This window comes from Epinephelus lanceolatus, chromosome 6 (assembly GCF_041903045.1).
Source record: "Epinephelus lanceolatus isolate andai-2023 chromosome 6, ASM4190304v1, whole genome shotgun sequence".
NCBI classification, from domain to species: domain Eukaryota; kingdom Metazoa; phylum Chordata; class Actinopteri; order Perciformes; family Serranidae; genus Epinephelus; species Epinephelus lanceolatus.
The window spans coordinates 17,320,361-17,342,318 of NC_135739.1; the positions used below are offsets into that span (position 1 = coordinate 17,320,361).

General features: G+C 39.8%; 1 protein-coding gene across 2 annotated transcripts in view; it reads right to left on the reverse strand.

The window, feature by feature from the left end:
* Nucleotides 1-21,685, reverse strand: part of LOC117253564 (guanine nucleotide-binding protein G(q) subunit alpha) — a 47,379-nt gene extending 25,694 nt beyond the window's left edge. For both annotated transcript variants that reach the window (XM_033621091.2, XM_033621093.2), the window contains exon 1: nucleotides 20,478-21,685. In XM_033621091.2, coding sequence (XP_033476982.1) covers nucleotides 20,478-20,613 — 136 coding nt within the window. In that variant the 5' untranslated portion in view covers nucleotides 20,614-21,685. The remainder of the gene's footprint in view (nucleotides 1-20,477) is intronic.
* Nucleotides 21,686-21,958: the final 273 nt, after the last annotated feature.

Below are 21,958 nucleotides of genomic sequence, written 5' to 3' on the forward strand. Positions count from 1 at the left end.
CAGCTAGTGTTAGTCATTCTCGGAACCCATCGGCTGTATTCGGCTTCTGACTTCCGGCAGATGGCGATACAGCCTCTGGGGGCAGACCCCTGATTTTCTGGCATTCCGGTTTGATTTGGGCGGAGGAGGCGAATTTCTGTTTCCGACTTCCGTGAACGCAGCTCTACTGCTAGTTGGTAAATTTGGAAAGAAACAGGTACAGAACTTCCTGGATCAATACCTCATAAGCAAAATGTTGTTTAAACAAAAACCACTCCTCTTCCCAAATGAAGTAAAGTAGACGACATGCTAAAAACGGATTTTCATAAAAACGAGCTTTCCTCTAAGCTGGACAGCTAACGTTGCTCTCTGTGTGCAGCCTGCTGTGAGCCAATGCGTATGGACCATCTACAAAGTGCCAACACCAAAAGGAGATACTAAAAAACATTCAATAACTTCACTCTTATGCAGTGTAGTGTCCACAAAAGCCACTGTACAAATCCACTAGTGCTCAGTGATCAGGATGGTACAACCTCTGCCTCATTTTGAGCAAGGGAAAAAGCTGCATATATTCAGACAACAACCACTAACTGTATCAATATTAGTTACAAAATACATTTAATCCAGTTCTGTGTTCATACTTCTGAGACTCACATCTCAAGAAACATAATGTACTTTGTACAATGTACATGTTCATGACAGCTAAAGTTACTTGTTTCTTTGCAGAATCAGATTTTGTACACTAAACCTACAATGAGCTTTTATGATGTAGCCTACTGTCAAAGATTAAACTGTCTAACTGTCTAAAGTAGTTTAAATCAGCTCCATCTTGACCAGCTGCAACATTAAACTTCTGATCATGTTATAATGAAACTGTAATAATAATCCAATATAAAATGTGACACTGACAGGGCATATTCCGCTTGATAATACATCTGTACTCACACTTTCCTAACATTTTAAATGTAGGTTTTTACATGTAAAGGGGTATTATTACATTGTGGTCTTGTTTCTTTGATTTAAGTACACTATTTGAACACTTCTCCATGTCCATCCCTAATCCTAACATTATTATGATATAAGGAGGATTAAGGATGGACGTTTCCTTAGTGTGTCTGAACAATATTTCTGTAGCACACTTCCACACAGGCTGTTCTGTTTGATTATAGAGCTGATTTGTGATTATGAACTAATGTGATTTAACTAAGTGTATTTTGGTACTGTATTGAATGAATTTCTTTTGTGCATGGAGAGGATTTATGTCCTGTACCAGAAAATTTTCATTAAATTTCATTAAATTTAAAGGGAGAAAGACAGAGAGAGTCAATGAGCAAAGGGAAACTGAAACATACAAATGAGCGCCAAATCAAACAAAGCGTCTGAGTAAGGTTTTAGACCACTAACGAGCTGAACCATGAACAGTTTCAACGTTCTTTTATGTAGATTCTCCAGAGTCTCTGAAACTATCATACTATCTAGCGAGCATGATTCATTGCAATTAGGTATGTCATTACAACAGAAATGTAATGACAAAATACAGTGGTGTTTTGAAGAATCATTTCCACTTCAGCTGGTCTCCCTAGTCTGGCATCACAGTTGCATAAAAGTGAGTCACAGAACACTGTGAAACAAAAGTATTCCTAATTCACTTTCTGTATAATTTCCTAAATCATCAAGCTTATTGAGATGTGGTGGAAACACAAATGTACTTAAGGAACTTTTAGTGCTACTTAGTTCCGGAAAATTTATGATTAAAAAATAAAATAATTCCTTATTATCTCAACGAAATGTACTGAAACAAATGTATACATGACCCAAAAAAAGGCAATTTATTATTTTGGCCACTAAAGAATCTGCTTTGCCAGTTATTTCGGACACTAACTGATTAAACATCTGCAGACTAAAAACAGTATTTGCCCAACTTTACTGTGTGTCCATAAACTGAGCAGCAGTTTCACAATAATACTTGGATGGCCATATTGGCAGATGCTACAGTGTACAGCTGCTACGCATGGATACAGTAACTCCTGCTTGCTTGAGAAGAGGGTGGGTGTGTGCGAGAGAAAGATAAAAAATTGTTTCATATTCATTTCCCATGTCACTGTTCCTGTCACGAGATGGAGCCCCTCCACCCCCACCAGTCCTCCTCCCACTGGTTATATGTATAGCTACAGAGACAAGACCACAAGGGAAACATAAAAGGAAATTAGTAATAGGTGGATAGCAGGAACAAGACGGTGGAGATTAAGGACGCACAGTGTTTTACAGCATCCTTTTTGCTACAGCAGTTCTAATAGTAATAAATGCCTATTGCTGTGCATGATGGCCTATTTTTAAAATGTGTCATCCTTATATACAATGAGTGGCCATAATAAAAACAACATATTACAATACTTTCAAATACAGCAGCCTGTGGCGAATATTTTCATTATAGATTTAATATTTTCTTGATTAACCGAAGAATCTTTGGTCTTTAAAAAGTCAGACAATAGTGTGAGGATAGGTCAGGGATAGGTCTTTAGTCGCCTTGTTCTGGCTGATGGACAGTCCAGAACCAAAAGATATTTAGTTTACCATCATTAAAAACAAAAGAAACCAAATATTCACATTTAAGAAGTTGAAATCACTAAATTTGGGAGATATCTTGCTTACAGAAAATTGACATACGAGTAATTTCCTGTTGATTGACCAGTCGATTAACTGACCACTTACTTCAGCGCTACTTGGAATAAAACCTTTGTTCAATTTCACATTTCACATTCCAAGATGATATTTTGCAACAATATGAATTAGTAGTTTGTGGTTCAGTTGCATTAGACTGCATTTTATTATCAGGAGTTCCTGGATTGCATTACACTATAAGATCTTCCAGTATTCTGTCCCAGCTGTGCATGCCTCACATGCCACATTTATTGCACAGCTCCCATACTGTCTTGCAGGCATCTCATTTTCTGTCCATTTCTTCAGCTGAGAAATGGGTTGACAAACATTTCTTCACTATTTGGTGGCCATTTTCTGCCCGCAGTATGATTTTATCAAAATCTTACGCATTATGGGACCCATAGAACCAGACGGCGGCAGGGCGAGGCCAAGTGGCTCACTTCCACCGGCCAAACACCCAACAGTTTAGTGCTCCACTAACTTGAACTCGGACTTTAAAGTTAGACTTTCGAAACATTATCGGACCAAATGGATCAAATCCTGATAGTGAAATGAGTCATTTCACGGGAGTTTTGACACTGAGAAAAAATGTATCCACTGATTTACAGACGTCTCTTTCACATTGTCAGTCAATAGGAAAATGTCTTTTTGGGCCCTGTGGCATCACACGCAGACCTGGAGGGTGTAATTACACTTTTGGCTACGATATAAAATTGGCTTCAAAGCCTGGCGCTGTTACTTGAATCCAATTTGCTAAAGGTGGTGTGGCAATGGGAGACGCCTTCTGCAAAAAAGTGCAGAACTTCCAAATGATTCAAAGACTTGCCCAAGATTTTGTGGAAAGAAAATGTTCATGAGTCAAAGGACTGCTGTTTAACTGTTCACGCCAGTGGGCAAAAAGGGGCAACATGTGGATGCATGTGCGTACATGGTTGCAGATATTGCAAATTTACACTCACTTGTTTACAGTACTTTGCAGGACCAAAATGACACACCTGAATCAACGCTGGATTGAGTGGGTTAAAAAATATCAATTTGTTATACAACTGTAAAAAAGAAAGAACCTGCCTCTGAAACATATCTTTGGCTCATGTCATCGTCTTTAGAAAACTTGAATTGGCCTTCAAATTAAAAACACATCCTTCTCCTAGCTCAAAACGAAGCAGATGGACTAGTGGGCACTGACGAGACACCTGCCAACTAACCGTGCATGTCACTTTGGCATTTACAGCTACATCTTCATCTACTCACTTCAAAGATGGTCTGAATGACAGTGGTGGGAGGGATGAGGACCAGAGCCTTTTCTGTGCTCAATTTGAATGTTTGAAATGTGTCTGTGTGGAGTAAGTGGACTGTAAGAGCACATGTAGATGTACGATGAAAAAAAGAGTAAGATGGAGACAGAGAGAGGGGGGCAGCAAGCACAGGATCTCTATTCCAGTTTTGAGAAATTCCTGGCATACTTTTCCTTCTAAAGGACTTCAATGTCAATTTAATCATTTTGCCTATTTTGGTTCCCATTTAATCAAAATACTACTTGTACTGGAGCGGCAGTATTTCCCACTGGGCAGAGGTTGAGCAGTTTGCAATCCCTCAACTAATTGTGATCTGTCTTCAACTTTACTTCCTTCTTCCTAGTCCAAGACTTAGTTGGGAACTTGCCCACCGCTGATGTGTTACTGTGTAAACAGTCAAAAGAGCTTTGAAGCTTTTTGTCTTTTAGGTATTCAGACCTGTATGATTTTCATATGCACACACAGACAGGCCTTCAACCAATAAAACAAGTGCTACAACTTGTAGATATGATATTCATATACTATTATGATCAGGTCATTACTATGTCTCAGTCTGTTGGTACACTTAAACAAGCCACATCTGCTGGCTAATTCAACAAGTCAGTCTTTTCCTAACTGTACAAGTCCCCCTTTTTCACCTCCTAAATAATTTGTCTTCGTGTCCCAACCCTCTGCCTTAGACCTCAGACATTAAACAAGACATTAGGCGTTATGAGAAGGTTTTAACGGGACCATACGTGTCTGCAACAACAAGCCAGACAGGCGGTGACATGAGAAGCACTGGGCAGTCTTTCACAGGCCTGACTGCCACATAACTGCCGAAACTCTGGGCGTGTCAACATCAGTTTGCTCAACCAACAGAGCCGCCAGACAAACAGAGCAGAACTACGAACACCTACCTGTCTTGCCTTCGTACCACACTGTGAAACTCAATGTTTTATCTAACAGGCTGAGAATCTCTGGACTGCACACACACATACATCTGAAAAAAAAATGGCTGCTACAGTAGAGGTGTACTGACACTATGAGACCTTCCTACACATCAGAGCAACGTATACCAACAGGGAATACAAATTAGTTTAAGAGGATTTCAAATTCTGTAAAGTATAAACCCTGCCAAGTCTATTCCTTAAGGACAAAGGTAAATTTTACCTATGTACATCTGCACCATTTTACACAGCATGGAGCATCCATTGATATAAATGGGGTGGACATAAAAAAAAAAAAAAAGTACTACACATTGCAATTCAACATTAACACACACTGCAGGCCCAAAAATGATCATGAAGTTCTGAAAACAGCTTAAACCTTAAGACTGCATTTGTGTTATCTCGGTGTACCTAATAAATTGACCACAGAGTGAATTTTATATATGCTCTTTTGGGAACACAAACATTCCAGATAAACTATGCAAAGCACTAAAACATTTTTATGAATGAAAACACTAAGCAGGTGAAGCAGAGAAGGTTAATCATTGTGTTTTATGACTTTAACACAGCTAATATTACAGCAGCTGCTTTGATTGTCATTGAAGCAATTTGGGTTGTAGCCGACTTCGAATTATGCCAGTCGAATCAGATTTGGCCATTCAGTACAAATATTCGACAATTAGTTGTTTTTTTCCCATACAAAGTTTAAACACACTAAGCAGGATGTTCATTGTGACAGCAGCATTTACGTAATACAGTAACCAAGCAAACGACAGGTTGGAAATGTGCAGCAACATTTTTTGCTGACACAAGACATCAAACAAAAGCCAAAGACTGTGATGTATTAAGTACCTGTAAGCTGAAAATTCACCACTTCGCAGCAGAAGAGAGCAGAATGTTTTCTCTGAGCCTTACAGTGCAGACACTCTCTAGTGCCGCTACTAGGTTTGCAATGGTATACATGATATGAAAATTGACAGTCATTGTACCGTGTACATTTGCATATCTAAGATATTTTTACTATACTGAATAGAGAATCGCACCTCTATTTTCCTTTTCTTTTTTTTTTTTTTTTAATAAGGGAGAGTTTTTACACATACTTCCATTAAAAAACTGGTTTTAAGTTTCAATTATAGTCATAAAACATTTGTTCAACAAAAATATCCCTTCTGTTTTCATTCCTTTAAGGGTCATTCTGACTGATAATAATTCTGCACTACTGTGAAACCACAATTTTTATGAGACAGTTATCGTACCGTTAAAATCTCATACCATTAAAACCCTAGCCACTACATTTTGTCCGCAGCTCCTTATTCCAAAAAGTATCATGAAAATCAAGCGCGCTCACTCCACAGAAAAATCTGGGTAAGAAAACATCCCCAGAAGTACACCGCACAGCACACTGACTAGCAAAAACATAGAAAGACTGCTCGAATTGAAGCAATCTCAGTCGACTGACGGGTCATCAACGGATGACTCGAGAGACGAGACCTAGAAGCAAAATTCTGCAAAGGGCTCAGAAGTGGACTAACTATGGGGTTAGTATAGTCACACATTGCATTAACTCATCTTATACTTAACTCGTCTATTGTATAAAGAGCCATAAAGTCAAATTCAACACATTAAAGAGACGTAAAATCTACTGCCATACCCAGATGACTAAACCCAGCAGTATGCTGTATTCTGTAGGTGGAAGAGGGCTACATCATTATCATAAGATACCGTCTTGTGCTCTTGTATAATCAGTGGTATACTGTATGTGTTGTGAAAAAATAACCAGCAACTTTTCAAAGACATTCTATTAATTGTTTCAGTCATCTTTCAAGGGAAAAAGCTAAATATTGTGATTTCAGCTTCTTCAGAGTGACGATTTGCTTATTTTTATTTATCACAGATGACAGTGAACTTTATGTGTTTGGGATTTGGACTGTTGGTTGAACAAAACGACCAACTTAAAAAGCCAGTTAGTCTGGGGGAAAAGTTTTACCTTTTGACTTTTACGTTAATTTGTTTGAACAACAGTTGAAGAACGCCAAAGTATTTACTTAAAATCAAACATGACAGTGAGGAGCAGCAAAGCCTAAAAGCAAATGTTAATGTCTTATTAATCATCACAACTATCCCTGACCAATTTTCTTATAATCAGCAATACACTGCATGATGAGTTTAATCATCAAATACCCACCACAATCATTACAATGTTTGAACTCCACTGGTTGGCAACGCTTCCTGTTGACAGGAAAAAGGGGAAACAAAAGTCATATTGGATCAAGACATAAATACGTTGGGTGTCCTGGCTGTAATTTATTCAGCAGCGTAATGAAACTGTATTACGTATCCCACTGACAGCTGTGAAGTACGGCCAGGTTGAGAGAGTTTGATCTGTTTAGACACAATTCATTGCCAAGTGGAACAAAACTGAAAGTGCATGTGACTTTCATGGTGGACAGAAAACTATTTCAATATAAACCAACGTGCATTTGACTAAACTAACAGGCAGTTAGTTGGCACAGTCACACCAGAGTGCCAGGTCAGGCAGTATGAGTCTGGCAATTTGATATTTCTGGGAAATAAGCTCACGTGGGTGATGATTAGCATTAGCAACCTTGGCTGAGAGTCAGTCGGTGCTGTTAGACATACAGCAGTGGGAGTGAGGATACAGGAAGGCATCTGCCAACTCTGCCTTCAGCAGTGCTATTGTGCCTATGAGGATAGCTGGGGTACCACAGGGCTGCCCTACAATGGCCCACGATGCCACTGTACACACACACACTCGCAAGTCTCTCTGGGGTCATTTTATCCTCTCAGTGTGTGGGTTGTTAATCTGTACTGTCTGCAATTTTGTTATTTCTACAAAACTCTGCCATGCCGGCCGTTACCTTGGCAGCAGCTAACAGGGATACAAATAAATATGGCTAACACAGGGCTTATCTGCTTGGCTTACTGAGAGACTTACTAAGAGAAACTATAATAGGCGTAGGTAGGCTCCATGCATGAGACATCCTTGGGTGTTGCCAAAAAACAAACACTCATTAACCCAGATACTACCGACCTGTTTGAGCGGTCTGCACATTGACAGATGAAGTGTGTGCTCAGTGTGTGTGAGTGTGAGAGTGTGTGTATATACACAGCATCCTGACTCCCATTTCAATTATGAGTTCAGGTAAATATCCTGTGCTGCCTGGGGCCTTAGCTCGTTCAGGTGTACAGAATGTGCTCCTGATGTCGTGGATTTGAATCCGGCTCATGGCCACTGATAGGTGCTCTCTGTCTCTGTTTTTCTTCATGGAGAGCATTTTACACAGCGAATATAAAATGCTCTGTCTCTGTTTTTCTTCATGGAGAGCATTTTATATTCGCTGTGTTTAATGCCCAGATAGGCATGAGTGGAATTCAGGTAACCATGTTTGCAAAGGTGAATGACAAAGTTCAAACTATTTTAGCTCTGACCTTAAAGTTTTTCTGTAGTGGCTCCTTGTGCTGGACACAGCATTGCTGCTGAGTTGAGCATCAACACTCCCTCCTTAAAAACATATGGGGATGTAACGGTTCTATGTGACTGAGTTATTTAATACTGATCCCATAGAAACAGCTTTTCTTTGTGCTAGATGAACCAAAAATGACTCATTAGCCCCTTTTACACTGCCTGTTCAAGGTGAGAATATCGTGCTGTTATGCCACCTCGCCATTCTGTATATAAGGTACAACAGAGGCAATGGGAGACAAAGTGGTCTTGCCTTTAAGTTGCCACAGGAGGTAGTAACAGTGCTGAAACGTGTCCGCAAGACGGGATCATGGGCAGCATGGGTGTGGCGTTTTGACATCTTGTGGCTGCGATCCACCGTCGGAGATATAAAAAGTAGCTGTTAGCAGTTAGCAGGTAACTCAAAGAAGAAGAACAGCAGCTGTAAACGTCCGCAAAGTAGGAAAACAATGAGATCCAGTAGCTTTTTTTTTCCTTCCGATCCAATCAGCCAGCAACACCCGGGAAAGTAAATGTTTGTTATTGACACGTTGATGCCATTGTTGTTGTTAAGAAAGCGCTGCCAACGTGTATGTTCTTACGTCACACTAGAGGCTGACGCTGTTGTGTTACATGTCATGCTCGTCACGACTCTTGATTATGTAAAGCTGTGATGCGGTGTATAATCACACACTGGAGCAGCATGAGGTTGCCATTGTTTGGTTTTGTGTAAAAATGCTAAGGAGGGCTACAGAAGGGACTCTGTAGTGACCCTGTTAAAGCCGCCATATGTGGAAAAATGTGGAAAAAGTAAAATATCACGGTATTTTTGACCAAATATTTCAATACCATTATTGTTTCAATAGCGTAGCCTTGACTATTGGTGGTCTCACGAAATATATAAACAATGAGATTTTTGATCATTAGCATCAGTTATGCGGATATAATGACTAAGTGGGGGAAGACAAATAACAGAACAGCTAAAAACAGTCTGGTAAGCTCAAAAAATCCCATCACTTTCAGTGTTTCCCACAGAATTTCCCAAAGGTGCAATAACTTTTTATAACACTGTCTTAACTGCACAATAATTGGTGCAATTATTCAACTACAGCCATACTGTGTGCAATTACTCAACTGTGCAAAATTCTTCCCACTCCTGAATGTATATTTAACATGTTCCACATATAATATATATATATATCTATACTCTATTTTAGGGGTGTGCCATATCATATAGTTACAGAATCTGAACCTCACTCTTTACAAAATAAAGAACTGAGAGATCATTTTTGTTTAGTATTACTGAATATTTGAAGGCAAACTGCTGTGTTTATGCAAACATATAAAACTATAAAACTTGTGTTGTTGCAACAGTATGTTCTTGAAATTAATATAAAATATTTTCAGTATTTTGTTACATAATCACGAATATTGCAAAAATACCCTGAAATATCATGGGGTGCATGGGGAAGTCTTTCTTCCCCTCAGCAGCAGTTTGTGGAGTTTTGAGCTGTGAGATGGATAACTGATCAGATCAGATCCATGGATGAATGGAGCAGCTGCTTGTGTGTGAAAGCAAACGTTTATACACAGTGCAATGAATGGTTAAGTTTCACTTTCACTACACCTGTGACTCTGCTGCTACGTCTGTGCCCAAAGAACACTCCGTGCTGTGAGAATATGGAACAATCAATAACCAAATGGTTAATCAAAACACGGCAGCAGGATTTAATCATGGCTGGCCGCAACAAATAAATGCATGTGTGGTAAACCCTGACTTAACTGTAATGCAGTTTCCTGTAACCAGGAAAAGAAAACACTTATTATGATATCCAAAATCTAAGACAATAACTAGCCTCACATATGAATGAACTCACAGATAATTATAACCTGACCAGCTCTAGGAAGCTCTATAGCACCTACTATACAGCATCAAAAAGCAGACACACACAATTCCCGACTAGTGAGTAACATCATGGAAGATTCAGCAGCTTAGGAGTCAAGTATTTCTAGAAACATGATGCCAAATAAATAATAACATTACTCTGTATCTGCTGGATGTGTAAATAAACAACTGTTTGCTACCAAGTTAGCATATGGACTTTTCAAGGTGATAATATATAATGTTTGGTTTCGTACATGCTGGCATTCATTATTAAACTATGTTGTTTTCAGGCTTTAGAAAATGTAGATGGGAGACTTTGGACAATCATAGAACATTTTAGGCTGTTCTAAAAATGCAGATGAGCATGCACGTCCCCTCTGTGAAAGCCTGATACAATGGCTGAAAATTCAGCAGAGAAAGATGCTATTCCAGCATTGACAACAACTGCATACACTGTAAAATATCCCCAAAAAAGGAAGACACACTTACAAAAAAAGAGACATTCTAAAAGACAGTCTGACAATAAACGAAACAAAACGTCGATTTGGCAAAGATGTGAAGAGGACATTTTGCTAGTGGTTTACCTTTCTGCTAACTGAAGCAAAAGCCTCACAGCTAACGTTAGCTAGAGCCTCAAATCATACTGTGTCCTCAACCTTACTTCATGCCGCTATAGACCACTTCGCCAGGAGGAGAGCAGGTAGCAGCTTCATAGACAGACCCCCACTCAGTGGCTGCAGCAACCCAAATCCAGGCAGCACAAACCCTTGCTCCAAGGTACCAGACAGGTGCGCCTCACTGCCACATCAGTAAACTTTCTGTTGCTGCCGCTACACAGGTTAGACCCAGCGCTGCTGCTGGCCACTAACACCTGGTGCTGTAGAGTTGCGCTGGACAAATTTGAGCTACTAAAGCTGCTGCTGGACGCTCTCCTCCAAGACAAGCAGTCCAAAGTGGCAGGGAGCATGGCTGAGGGAGTGTGGAAAGAAGGTGGCTGATCAAATGCACATCGCACAATGCTACAATGAAATAAGAATAAATATATCAATGTATGGGAAACACTGGGTTACTGTGTGATACGTTTACATAATGTCCATCTTCATCTGGTGGGAGGGGCTTAGGACAGAGAGGGGAGAGTTGCAGGAGGAGGGTGTATAATCTTTAAATATATGGCTTTTTGCTGGATGATATGGCATATTTGTGCTTTATGTTATTTTTCTAACATTAGCATGGGTCTTAATTTGAGGCATTGCAATGGTAACCTGCTGAAGACTCTACATTTTTCCAGTGACAACAGACAATATTTGGCCATTATAAAAGGTTAAAAAATGATGACACATGGTAATTTGTTAGAGACTGGTCCTCAACATCCAGTGCTGACTTGACAATTTTAGACTTTATAAGGAGAAGAGAGAAATGCCAGTACATATTATTAAGCTTGTAAAATGCATTACTCAACATCTTTTTAAAATAATATAGTGGTATTTTCTTTCATTTAATGTAGGAACCACAGCTTATGCAAGGCAAATGTTTCCCAGTTTCCTGCTCAGTAGCAGGGCTGTACAATACGCACACACCACCACAGAAGAAGGAAAAGTAAGCAGCATTTGTGCAGTGCTACATCAGTACATGTTTTACAGGTTTTTCATCCATATGAATGACTTAACCTTTAGTCAACAGTGGATCCATACTGGAAAAGTTGAAGTCAGTGTCTCGAGTTATTGTCTGAACGCTGTCACAATGCACAGCATTAACTTTTCTTTTTCTAACATAATGTTCTTTCTTATTTTAACAAGATACTTTTAATGTTATGACATATTTTTCTATGTTATTACAACAACCTAAAGTCTGTTAAACAGTGAGTCTCCTTGGGACATAGTTAGGTTTCTTGTTGTAAAAGTAGGGGTGTAACGGTACACAAAAATCTCGGTTCAGTACATACCTGGGTACACAAGTCACGGTTCGTTTTTTTTTCGGTACAGTAATGAAAAAAATAGACAACTATTAAATATCTTTTACTTATTGGTAACCTTATTAAAACATACCACCACAGCAGTTAACTCTGTTTACACAATTTTTGAATGAAACAAATATATATAAAATCCTGCTTTTTCACATTGTTTGAATGAAAATAGAAATATAAAAGTGAAAAATAAAATCCTGCTGTTTTTTAACACATTTTTTGAATGAAAAATATAAATATACATTTCTGCTTTAACAGTTTTACTCAATTAAAATAAAAAGTATAGTGCAGCTGGTCAGCTTTAAAGCCTGCTCAGATTCAGTTTTACTAGGAACTTACTTAGCTTTCCCACTTTGTTAAAGTGCAGTAAACAAAACATGCTTATATCTAAAGTGCAGCTTAAACAATTTTACTCAACTCCAATAGCGTTGATTATTTCTTTAGCGCAATGGTCAGGGAAACGCTCTCTCTTTAAACGACGACAATATCGTAGTTTGCACCAGATTGCTTTTTCTAGTCGTGCCGGTTAACATTCAAACTTGGGTGGTGTCGCTTTAGATGCGTTAGCATGTTAGACGTGTTTCCAAGTACATACCCGACCGCTGTTCTGCAGTGTCGGCACACTGCTTTTGTCTTGTCAACTTGTTTATTTCCATCTTTGTATTTTACCCTGAAACCAAAGTGTTCCCAAATGGAGGACTTAAGGTTTGCGGGTGGGTCTTCAGGTTCGTCAGGCTCACTTGCCATGTTGTCAAAATGCGAGAATGCGCTGCACAAAGTGAAAGCGGAGATTTAGGGGACTCGGTCCATCACTCAATTATGTCCGTCGGGGAACTAGATATTTTAAATGGTTCGGCTCGCAAAAACAGAATTAAAATAAAACAAAACAAAATAAAATAATATCCTGCGCCCAATAATTCGGTACAGGGTCGTGCCGAACTGAAAGTCGCGTACCGAACGGTTCGACACTAATACATGTACCGTTACGGCCCTATGTAAAAGAATTACTTGGTATGACATAACCGTAAGAAAAATATGTCACAAGAAAAAGAAACCAGAGATTTTTAGAGACACTGATCAAAGTTAAGATCAAGGAGAAACGAAAGGACCTCTTACTGATAACTGTCATATCCTTGCCTTTGCACAGGAACCTCACTTACCGTCACATCTCCTGTATACTTAAATCTGCATCTGCCAATTTCAGTAAGGGAAGACACCAATTTGAAAATCAACATCAGCAGTTCGACACGGTTGCACTAACAAACACCATCATTCCCACATTTTGAATAAAAGGTCCTATTTACTAAAGACGGCTCACAAACTGGTGTTGTTACTGCAACTCCATGGGCTCCGGCTGTACACAATTAATTACTCTGAGCGGTAAGTCGCTAAAAGAGTCTGAGAAGTCCGGGGCTGTTCATAAGACATTAACTCACTCACTCAAAAGTTCTCCAGCAACACATGTTGCACGTGCTACGCTAAATCACGGACGTGAACCAGCTCCTCTTGCTCCGCTGTCTCTGTGCTCGCAGCCATTTTCACACTGAGGCAGGTGCGATGACATCATCGACGATAGGACGGTAGAGCACAAATCTCTACCGTGCAGCCCTACACTGCATCAACCCAAACTGTACCTATTTAAATAAAGGTTTTGAGCTTCTCACAGTGTAATCAACAAATGTGAGTTAGAGAGGAATATAAAGGTTTAATATTTCCAGCTAAAACTGAAATATATGAATACAGCTGTGATGTTTCTGCTTAAGTAAGCGACTCGCCAAAACTTTCTTTGTTAAAGTCTATTTCTGTCCCCAATCAGTAACAAAAAAATGAAACCCATCAGTGACTTTAAGAAGTCACAAGCCACTGTCAAGAAAAGACTCAAGACGTGACACGCAGCCAAAAACACAATAAAAAGCTACACTGTGCATGAAGGTCTATAAAAAGGATCAAAAAGGTCCATAATAGGTTCCAAATGAAGCAAGACAACCAGAATGCACTATAACTCACACTGGAGCTACACAGCGCTTAGATCCTTTTCACACACGCTTAAATAATGTGACAGCACACTCCCACCATGAGCTGAGACACAAACGACTCCTGCAATTTGTACTTCAGCATTTTCATCAAATAAAAATTTGGGTTGCGAGGATGGAAAAGGGATGTCTTCCAAATCAATCTCTTTCAATGAGTCACCATCCCGGCATCTCATGTGTGAGCAGGGAAAGAAGGACAATAACAATATGTTGCTCCGCCAACAACACTTTTATATTTCTAATCAATGTTTGGCAATATGTTGGCCAACTGAGTCAACAGATGCCTTTTGTGTGGTGCCAACCATGAATTGTTTTAGCCATTTCACAATGAGAAGGGCAGTGCTTCTAGGAGTGCACAATTACGGCCAAAATGACCATCACGAATATTTTGATCAATATTGAGATCATGATTATTTTTCACGCCTGTTCATTGTTTTGAGGGACAACATATTTTTATTGCACTTTCACATTTAAATAACAGAGCACTGCTTTCACTTCCACGTTGTGCTACATTCCTGCTAATGTACAAATATTTGTATTTAAAGTATGACTTAAATTAATGTTCGTCTTCATCTTAATTCACTGCATCTCCTAGAAGCACTTTCACTTTAACACTTTCACACATAATCATTGCCATAATTAGACTGACAATAAGGTTCTTCCTTACCTGAATTTACTGCATCTCCCATGGATACGTATACACCACTGTATTATGCTTTTTTGTAGCTTCGTTGTCATGGATGTCTGATTTGACACTGGCTTAAGACTGGGAATCAATGAGAAACTTTAATGGTGTAATTCCTCTTGGCCTTCATGCATTCATCATATGTGTTTTGTTGTTTTTGGTGGTTAAACAAGTTACTTGTTTTGCTCTGCAATGCAGACACAAGCCCAATTTATGCTTTAAATATGATTTGTTCTCTCCTAAATTCAAAATATTTCAAACAACAGATGATAACGGTTGATGAAAATAGTTTTTCCACTGGCTGCCTCTGCAGGGTGCACATACAGCGGACAGCATCCCCAAAGTGGAGGCCTTGTTATTTTAGGAAGCTCTTGATTTGAGGTACAGCGGTGTTTTCTACGAGCGGAGCACGCATAATGAATGTCAATATCGCAGCCGATTATATTTAATTAATTGTGTGGAGCCAAAATCTTGATTGTGATTAAAATTCAATTAATTGTGCAGCGTTAAGTGCTTCAATGTCACCCTGCATTCAGTTACACAGAGATGTCGTATTACATCAAAATATCAACGTATTAAAGTCGCTGGATATCTCTGATTTTAAATTAATTACCTGGTTTATTATACACATTAGGGCTGTCAACGAATATTCTAAATTCGAATTTGAAAAAAAAAAATGGACCTTCGAATGTGAAAATTGATATTCGATTGTGGAGAAAAAAAAAAAAAAACACCACCGCAGCTGTCCTCTTTGCGAGTGGGAGATGGGAGCGGCCACGGAGCTGCGCGGCCGGTGTGGATGACACAATCGGTTAACATGGGCGCCGAAAGGAAACTGGCTTCGCTTCGAGGCTATTCGCAGCGCTTCCGTGGGCGGTGTGGCCTGACGGGTCAGAGAGGGGGGGCGAGCGAGAGGTCCGCGGTCGTTTATAACGTAATGTTATAGATAATTGTTTTATGTGTTTTAATGTGTAGGTATGTAAATGTTTTCAAAGACATTTATGTTGAAATAAAAATACCTACAAGTAGTTATGTTTCCTTGTATTAATACATATACAAGTATGTTTCTTTGTATTAGTTTGCCCTCTTGTGGACATAATGTGAAAAAAAAAATTCGAATCAGTCGAATAGTTCGAACCTATGAGTTATTTTTAGAACGAATATTCGAACGTCATTTTTGAGCAATTTTGACAGCCCTAATACACATACTGACAATGACTACCTGAGGTCTTGGTGACATAGGAGCACATTCATAAGCCACTCTGACTTATTCACCAGCCAGATATAATTAGTGGTGTCTAGAGGCCAATCGATCTATCTATCTCTATCAGATATTTTAATTTCTCAAATATCAGTCATGATATTGGCGTCAAAAATCCAGTATCAGTCGGGCTGTAGCAGCATCTAACAATCCTCTGATCAAAAGCCCCATTTACACTTTAAATGTGATTTAATACACTTTTGTTTACCCTTAGGCACACATATTTGTTTGAGTTAGCCAGATCACAAATCAGATTGCATCTGTCTTGGTTTCTCCCATGTTACATGCAAATCACATTTTGGTCCTACTCCATTACAGACGGTGGTGATAAATGCATTTAACTTTAATTTCATCGAACCCAAGGGGTAATTTGGTACACACAGACTTCAACATAAAAATCTAGTGAATACATCACAACAAATACATTTTATACTAAAGAAAAAATAACGGCTCACATTCTCATTTTTAAATACAATAATAGTTTTGCTAAACAGCTAGCACCTAGGTCTATTCATATTCTAAAACAAACACACAGATGAAATCAAGCAGCAACCTACGGGACTGAAAAATGAAACCAATGCTGAAGTGACAAAAAACTGCAATCCCTTGAAAGGCCACTTGAGGCTGGCTCCAGAAGTGAGTCAATCCCTGTAGACACCCATGTTAAAAATGCCCAACTTTACAGCAGAAAAAAACATGTTTACAGCCGAGTACAAAAACTGTTAAGGCCTCTATAGCTGATTTCAAAATTTGTGACAACTGTTTGGGCACTGAAGTTTTATACAACTCACCTGTTTACATTTTATTAAAGCTTAAGATTACGAATATTTAAGTGCAGGACTGCTTTGAGTGACTGCAAGAGTCAGATCCACCTCTTGCTTATCCCCAGCTCTACCACTTCTGGCTCCAAAAATCAAGATGGCGACAGCCAAAGCACCAAACTCAAGGCTTTAAAGTGGCAGTCCACAAAACAATGGGCGCATCAAGGTTACTGCATCTACTATTTTATACAGTCCATGGATGAAATACATGAATAAATTACAAGTAAGACAGAAGTCTTGATCACTCATATCTTTCTCATCTATACAGATCAATGCTCTCAACATGCAGATCAGACAGCGCCGATCAGGAATCAGATAAATATTACATCAGCTAGCTGTACCTTCTGTATGACTAGAAGTTTGGAAATCGCTGGAGCAACTTCAATAAGAGAATGACAGCTATTTTTAGTGTATTTCTGTTTCATTTCAGCTTCCACATACCACGCACTGATGTAGTTAAAGTTGAAAAGAGTACAGATTACATAGCATCTTGGAGAGATGGAGGGATTTAGACCTTTTTCAAGATCTGGTTAGATTGCTCAATCTACCATCTGAATGATATAATCTGCCCAAGACACGAAGTGGCTAAGTGTAAATGGGGTTAAAGGCCAGTTAAGGAGATCTTGAGTTGTCCCACCTCAAGACAAGTTGTTCCACTGACATCTATCATACAGTGTCTCTGTGAATCGAAGGTTAGTATGGTTAGTATGAAGCTATTACGGTCATATTCTAACCTTAACAGGAATCCACTGCTCTGATTGCTTATAAAAGTTGAACATCCCCTTATGTTTACAAAGCAATAAGCTAAAACAGCTGTAACAAGTGATTTTTTTTTTTAGCATTCAACAAGCACAGCTCCCCTGAGATTCTGACAATGATACTAGAACTCATAAACAAGAACTGTTTGAGAACAGAGTGAAGAATAGTTATTTCTTATACGCTGCTATTCCTTTCAGTGTTGGTAGTTGTTGCAGCTATCAGTGAGCATTTTTAAAACCAGAAAGACAACAAACCACAGAGTTACTGAAGTGTACTTATAATATGATTCTGAATCCCTGCTAGTTGTAGTGATGCTGTTTGTTGCTGAACCTAAACTTGGACTTAACTGTAGTGTGTGACAAACAAAATACCAGCTTTCTCAGTCAGTATAACATTACTTAAAAACTCACAATGGCTCTGCTAATCTTCATTAAACATGAAAAATAGTCTGAGGATGGCACTGCCTATTCTCAGGAGAGCAGTTATTTCCCAGTGCGGGCCACCTCAGTGAAGGCCTTTTCTAGACCAGACACCCAGAGAACGCTGTCTCCCTTGAAGCAGACTTAATTAAAACCAACTCTTTTTCTTTATTTAAGCCACGTTTTACAGGCAGATAAAACTAGGGGAATGTGGAAGACCACTACAGGAATAAAGAGAACTGCTGACAGCTGGTTTCGAGAGGCTTCACTCAACTGAACTCATGCTTGATAATCTATGTAATTCAGAATAAGTTAGGACCACTACCAAACACATAAAACTAAAAAAACAATTTTCTAATGCAGTAGTGTGTTCTGTGAGTTGTAGGAAAGGCACACAATACCCAAAATGAAGCCTGAATAACCATCACACAACTAGACTGAAAGGCTGACTTGACGTCCAGCACAGCTACATGTTAGTTAAGAGTCATCAGGAAGTAGAGACAATCTCCTGCCTCTGTTATCTCGTGAGTGGTCTTTAACATGTCCTGTTTATAAGCTTGTCATCACCCTGGCAGTCCATCAAGGGGGTTTTTACTTTCGCTTTGGAGGTAAAAGAGAAACAAGAGGACTGAGACACAAACTGTGATATAATTATTAGCAACAGAGCAACAAACACACACAGAATGTATGTATACAGGGTGTCTATGGGTGACACTTAAATTTAATGCTTTTGAAAGACCTTTTCAAGATACGTTTAACCAAATATAAGACTGATTTTGGACAAATCTTTTTCTTATTCAGGCACTGCAGGTAAGCATAGGAGTAGGTGGCATATATGCTATAGGAATATGGCTATTAGAGTGAGTTCGGCACCAGCCACTAGCCAAATGCTAGAAAAGTATGCAAGTAGCAGCTAGATTTGCTTCATTTACAATCCAAAAAAACCAATGGTAATCTATTGAGTGGCTGGTAGATTTGGGAATCCACCAACCACAGTTGGCAGGTGGACAAAAAGGTCAATTTAAACCCTGCCAACAGGTAAGTGCAAGTTTAAAGTAAAAAGACAGTATTGGGTTCAGTGGAATGTTTAAAGACTTTAAACATCTAAAAAATGTGGACTTTCATGCTGAAGAGATTGACTCATTATGGAAAAAGTATTTAAAAGATTGATGATTAAAATTAGATAAATGTTTGTGGCATTTAAGACCTCACAAATGTGAATTTAAGACTAATGACTTTTAAGGCCTAAAATTTGTGACATTGAATTTCAATGGGAACTACGCCCATTGTCAAAACTGATACATGTAATTCTTATGGTCTAAGACGGTCCAAGTCTATCAGTAAAAATGAATAATTATCTCCCAAATCCAAACACTAAAGTGTTAAAACTCAAATTTGTGATGTCATAGGGTGTCAGGTGTGTAGCGGCTCCACAGACAATGAATTGGGAGAGATGTTATTGATGACACTGCAAGTACCCAGGGGAATGTTGGGTACATTTTCTGTTTCATAATGGAGAACGCTACAGTAGAATAAAGCTCATTCAGGTCTTATTTAAAAAAAAAAAAAAAAAAAAAAGAAAAAAGGCTGCCCAGTAGCTCAGTGGGTAGAGCAGGTTCTTGCTGCAGCAGCTGTGGGTTCAATTCCAGCTGGCAGCTCTTTGCTGCATGTCATCACCCTGCACACTTAACCTGTCCTGTCCAATAAAGGCAAAAATCAAAAAATAATCTTGTGTGGGTCCATAAAATCAGTCTCCTATGCATCATCAATGAAGCAGCTCCACACTTTTGTCCTATGACATCATAAGTTTGACATTTACTTCTCTGGTTTCTGGCCTTGAGAGAGTGGAACTATGCTTACAAATATTGATTTAAATTTTTAAGCCATGATAATAACAAACTTGTGTTCATTATTTGGGTGGTGTTCCCCTTTAAGTAAGACACCCTGTTGTACAAATATATATGTATATGTATATATGTATATGTATTTGTATATATGTATATGTATATGTATATATGTATATTAATAAGCTCCCTGGGTCACTGGCTGCTCTCAACTCTACACTACAGCTCCCGCTAGACTGGAAACACCTTTAAAACCACATCTGCATTTTTGATTTGCATAACACCTCACATACAAATCCTGTGGTGAGAGGGGGTAATGTGGTTTGTGCAACTGTGTGTGCAGCGTTTTGCATGCAAAACCTTTTACAGCACAATCAAATCAACAGCTTAGTGCAGCTGTGTGTGTGTGTGTGTCAGAGGTAGAGATTGAGTGCAAGTGTCCAGCCGTGCCAATGTGAGACAGAGATCATGCAGGCTCACCCAGCAGAAGCAGCTTCAGCTCCCGTCTTGCATCCCTCTTGTCTCGCCGGAGTTGTTTCTCGATCTCAGCGTTGATCCGCTTGGACTCCTTCGCCTCTTCACTCAGGCAACAAGCCATCATGGAGTCTAAAGTCATCACCGCATGAGCTGAAAAGCCCGTCTGACAAGGGGCGCCGGGCTACACCTCACACAAAGTATCAAATAAATGAGCAACAGTCCGTCTGCAACAAGTTAAATCCTGATAATGGAGCCTGAGAGGCTGCTGCTGGCTGCAGAGTCTGGCCTTCCTTGTCGGTGGTAAAACTGCTGTCAAGTGTCAAATATCTGACAGCTTAGTCAAAGTCTCGTGTAAATCCTCAGGCTACAAAGACTGACCGCGGATCACAGAAAATTTACAATGCAACATGTCCCCAAACACCTTCCACCACTAGCGTACATGTGAATAACCATTTTATTTGATGCACCGTCCAGAAAGAGCTGAAACTAGTTTGGGTGACGTTAACTAGCTTGTAAGCTAAACGCTGCTAACGTTATAACCAAGCTAACGTTGACAAGTTGGTGATTTTCAATGTGCCAACACTGGTTAGTTGGTTAACACTCGTTAAAAAAAAAATCAATATTTTTACTTCAAGCTACCGAGTTGGGTCCCAGAGACAGTGGGACACCGCTGGCTGCCACATTTGTACAATCCCTCTGCTGGTCGCCCGGCCGAGTACAAGGCTAGCCGCCCCGAAACGAACACTGTACGCCCGCGCAGTGACAATGAGCGCCCGTCAAACTGTCCATCTACTGAACACACACACAGGCCAACCCGCTGTCTCGACAACTCGACGGACGGTAACCGTTGTAGCCGTTGGTCTGGAAATATCGCCTCACAATAGCGCTCGGAGCCGTTATCCTGTTGCAGACTGAGGCACCCAGTGACCAGTGTAGCTAAATGGGCAGGCTAATTGTTAGCTAGCTAGGTTAGCTCAGCTAGCCATCCCTGGAATTGCAGCCAACTGGCTAAAAACCAGAAACCTCGGCCTGACAGAGGACCTTCATTGTGTTCAGCTAGTGTTCTCCAAAAGACCTCGCCAGCACCAAATCCACAAAACGCCAAAACGCCTAACTGACAGTCAAATGCACCCCTGTAGTCCGTGCATTTTATCGCTCCTGGTGTTTTTTCCTGGTGGTGATTGCTCTTCGTCACCCACTCCTCAGCCCCGGTGTGGCGGCGCTGCTGACGTAGCTTGGGATATGATTGATTGACAGCGACAGAGCCAATGAAAACGGAGCTGGTGGGCGTTTAAGGCGGGACTTTCATGGATGGTTAACTTCCCAAGTTTGCTTGAGAGGGAGTCTTCCTATCGGAGGCGTGTCGGCGAAGGCAACTGACATTTGGCTGGACGGGCAACGCCCATCTCCTGTCAGAGAGCTGCACATCCACAGTGTGTGTGTGTGTGTGTGTGTGTGTGTGTGTGTGTGTGTGTGTGTGCTCA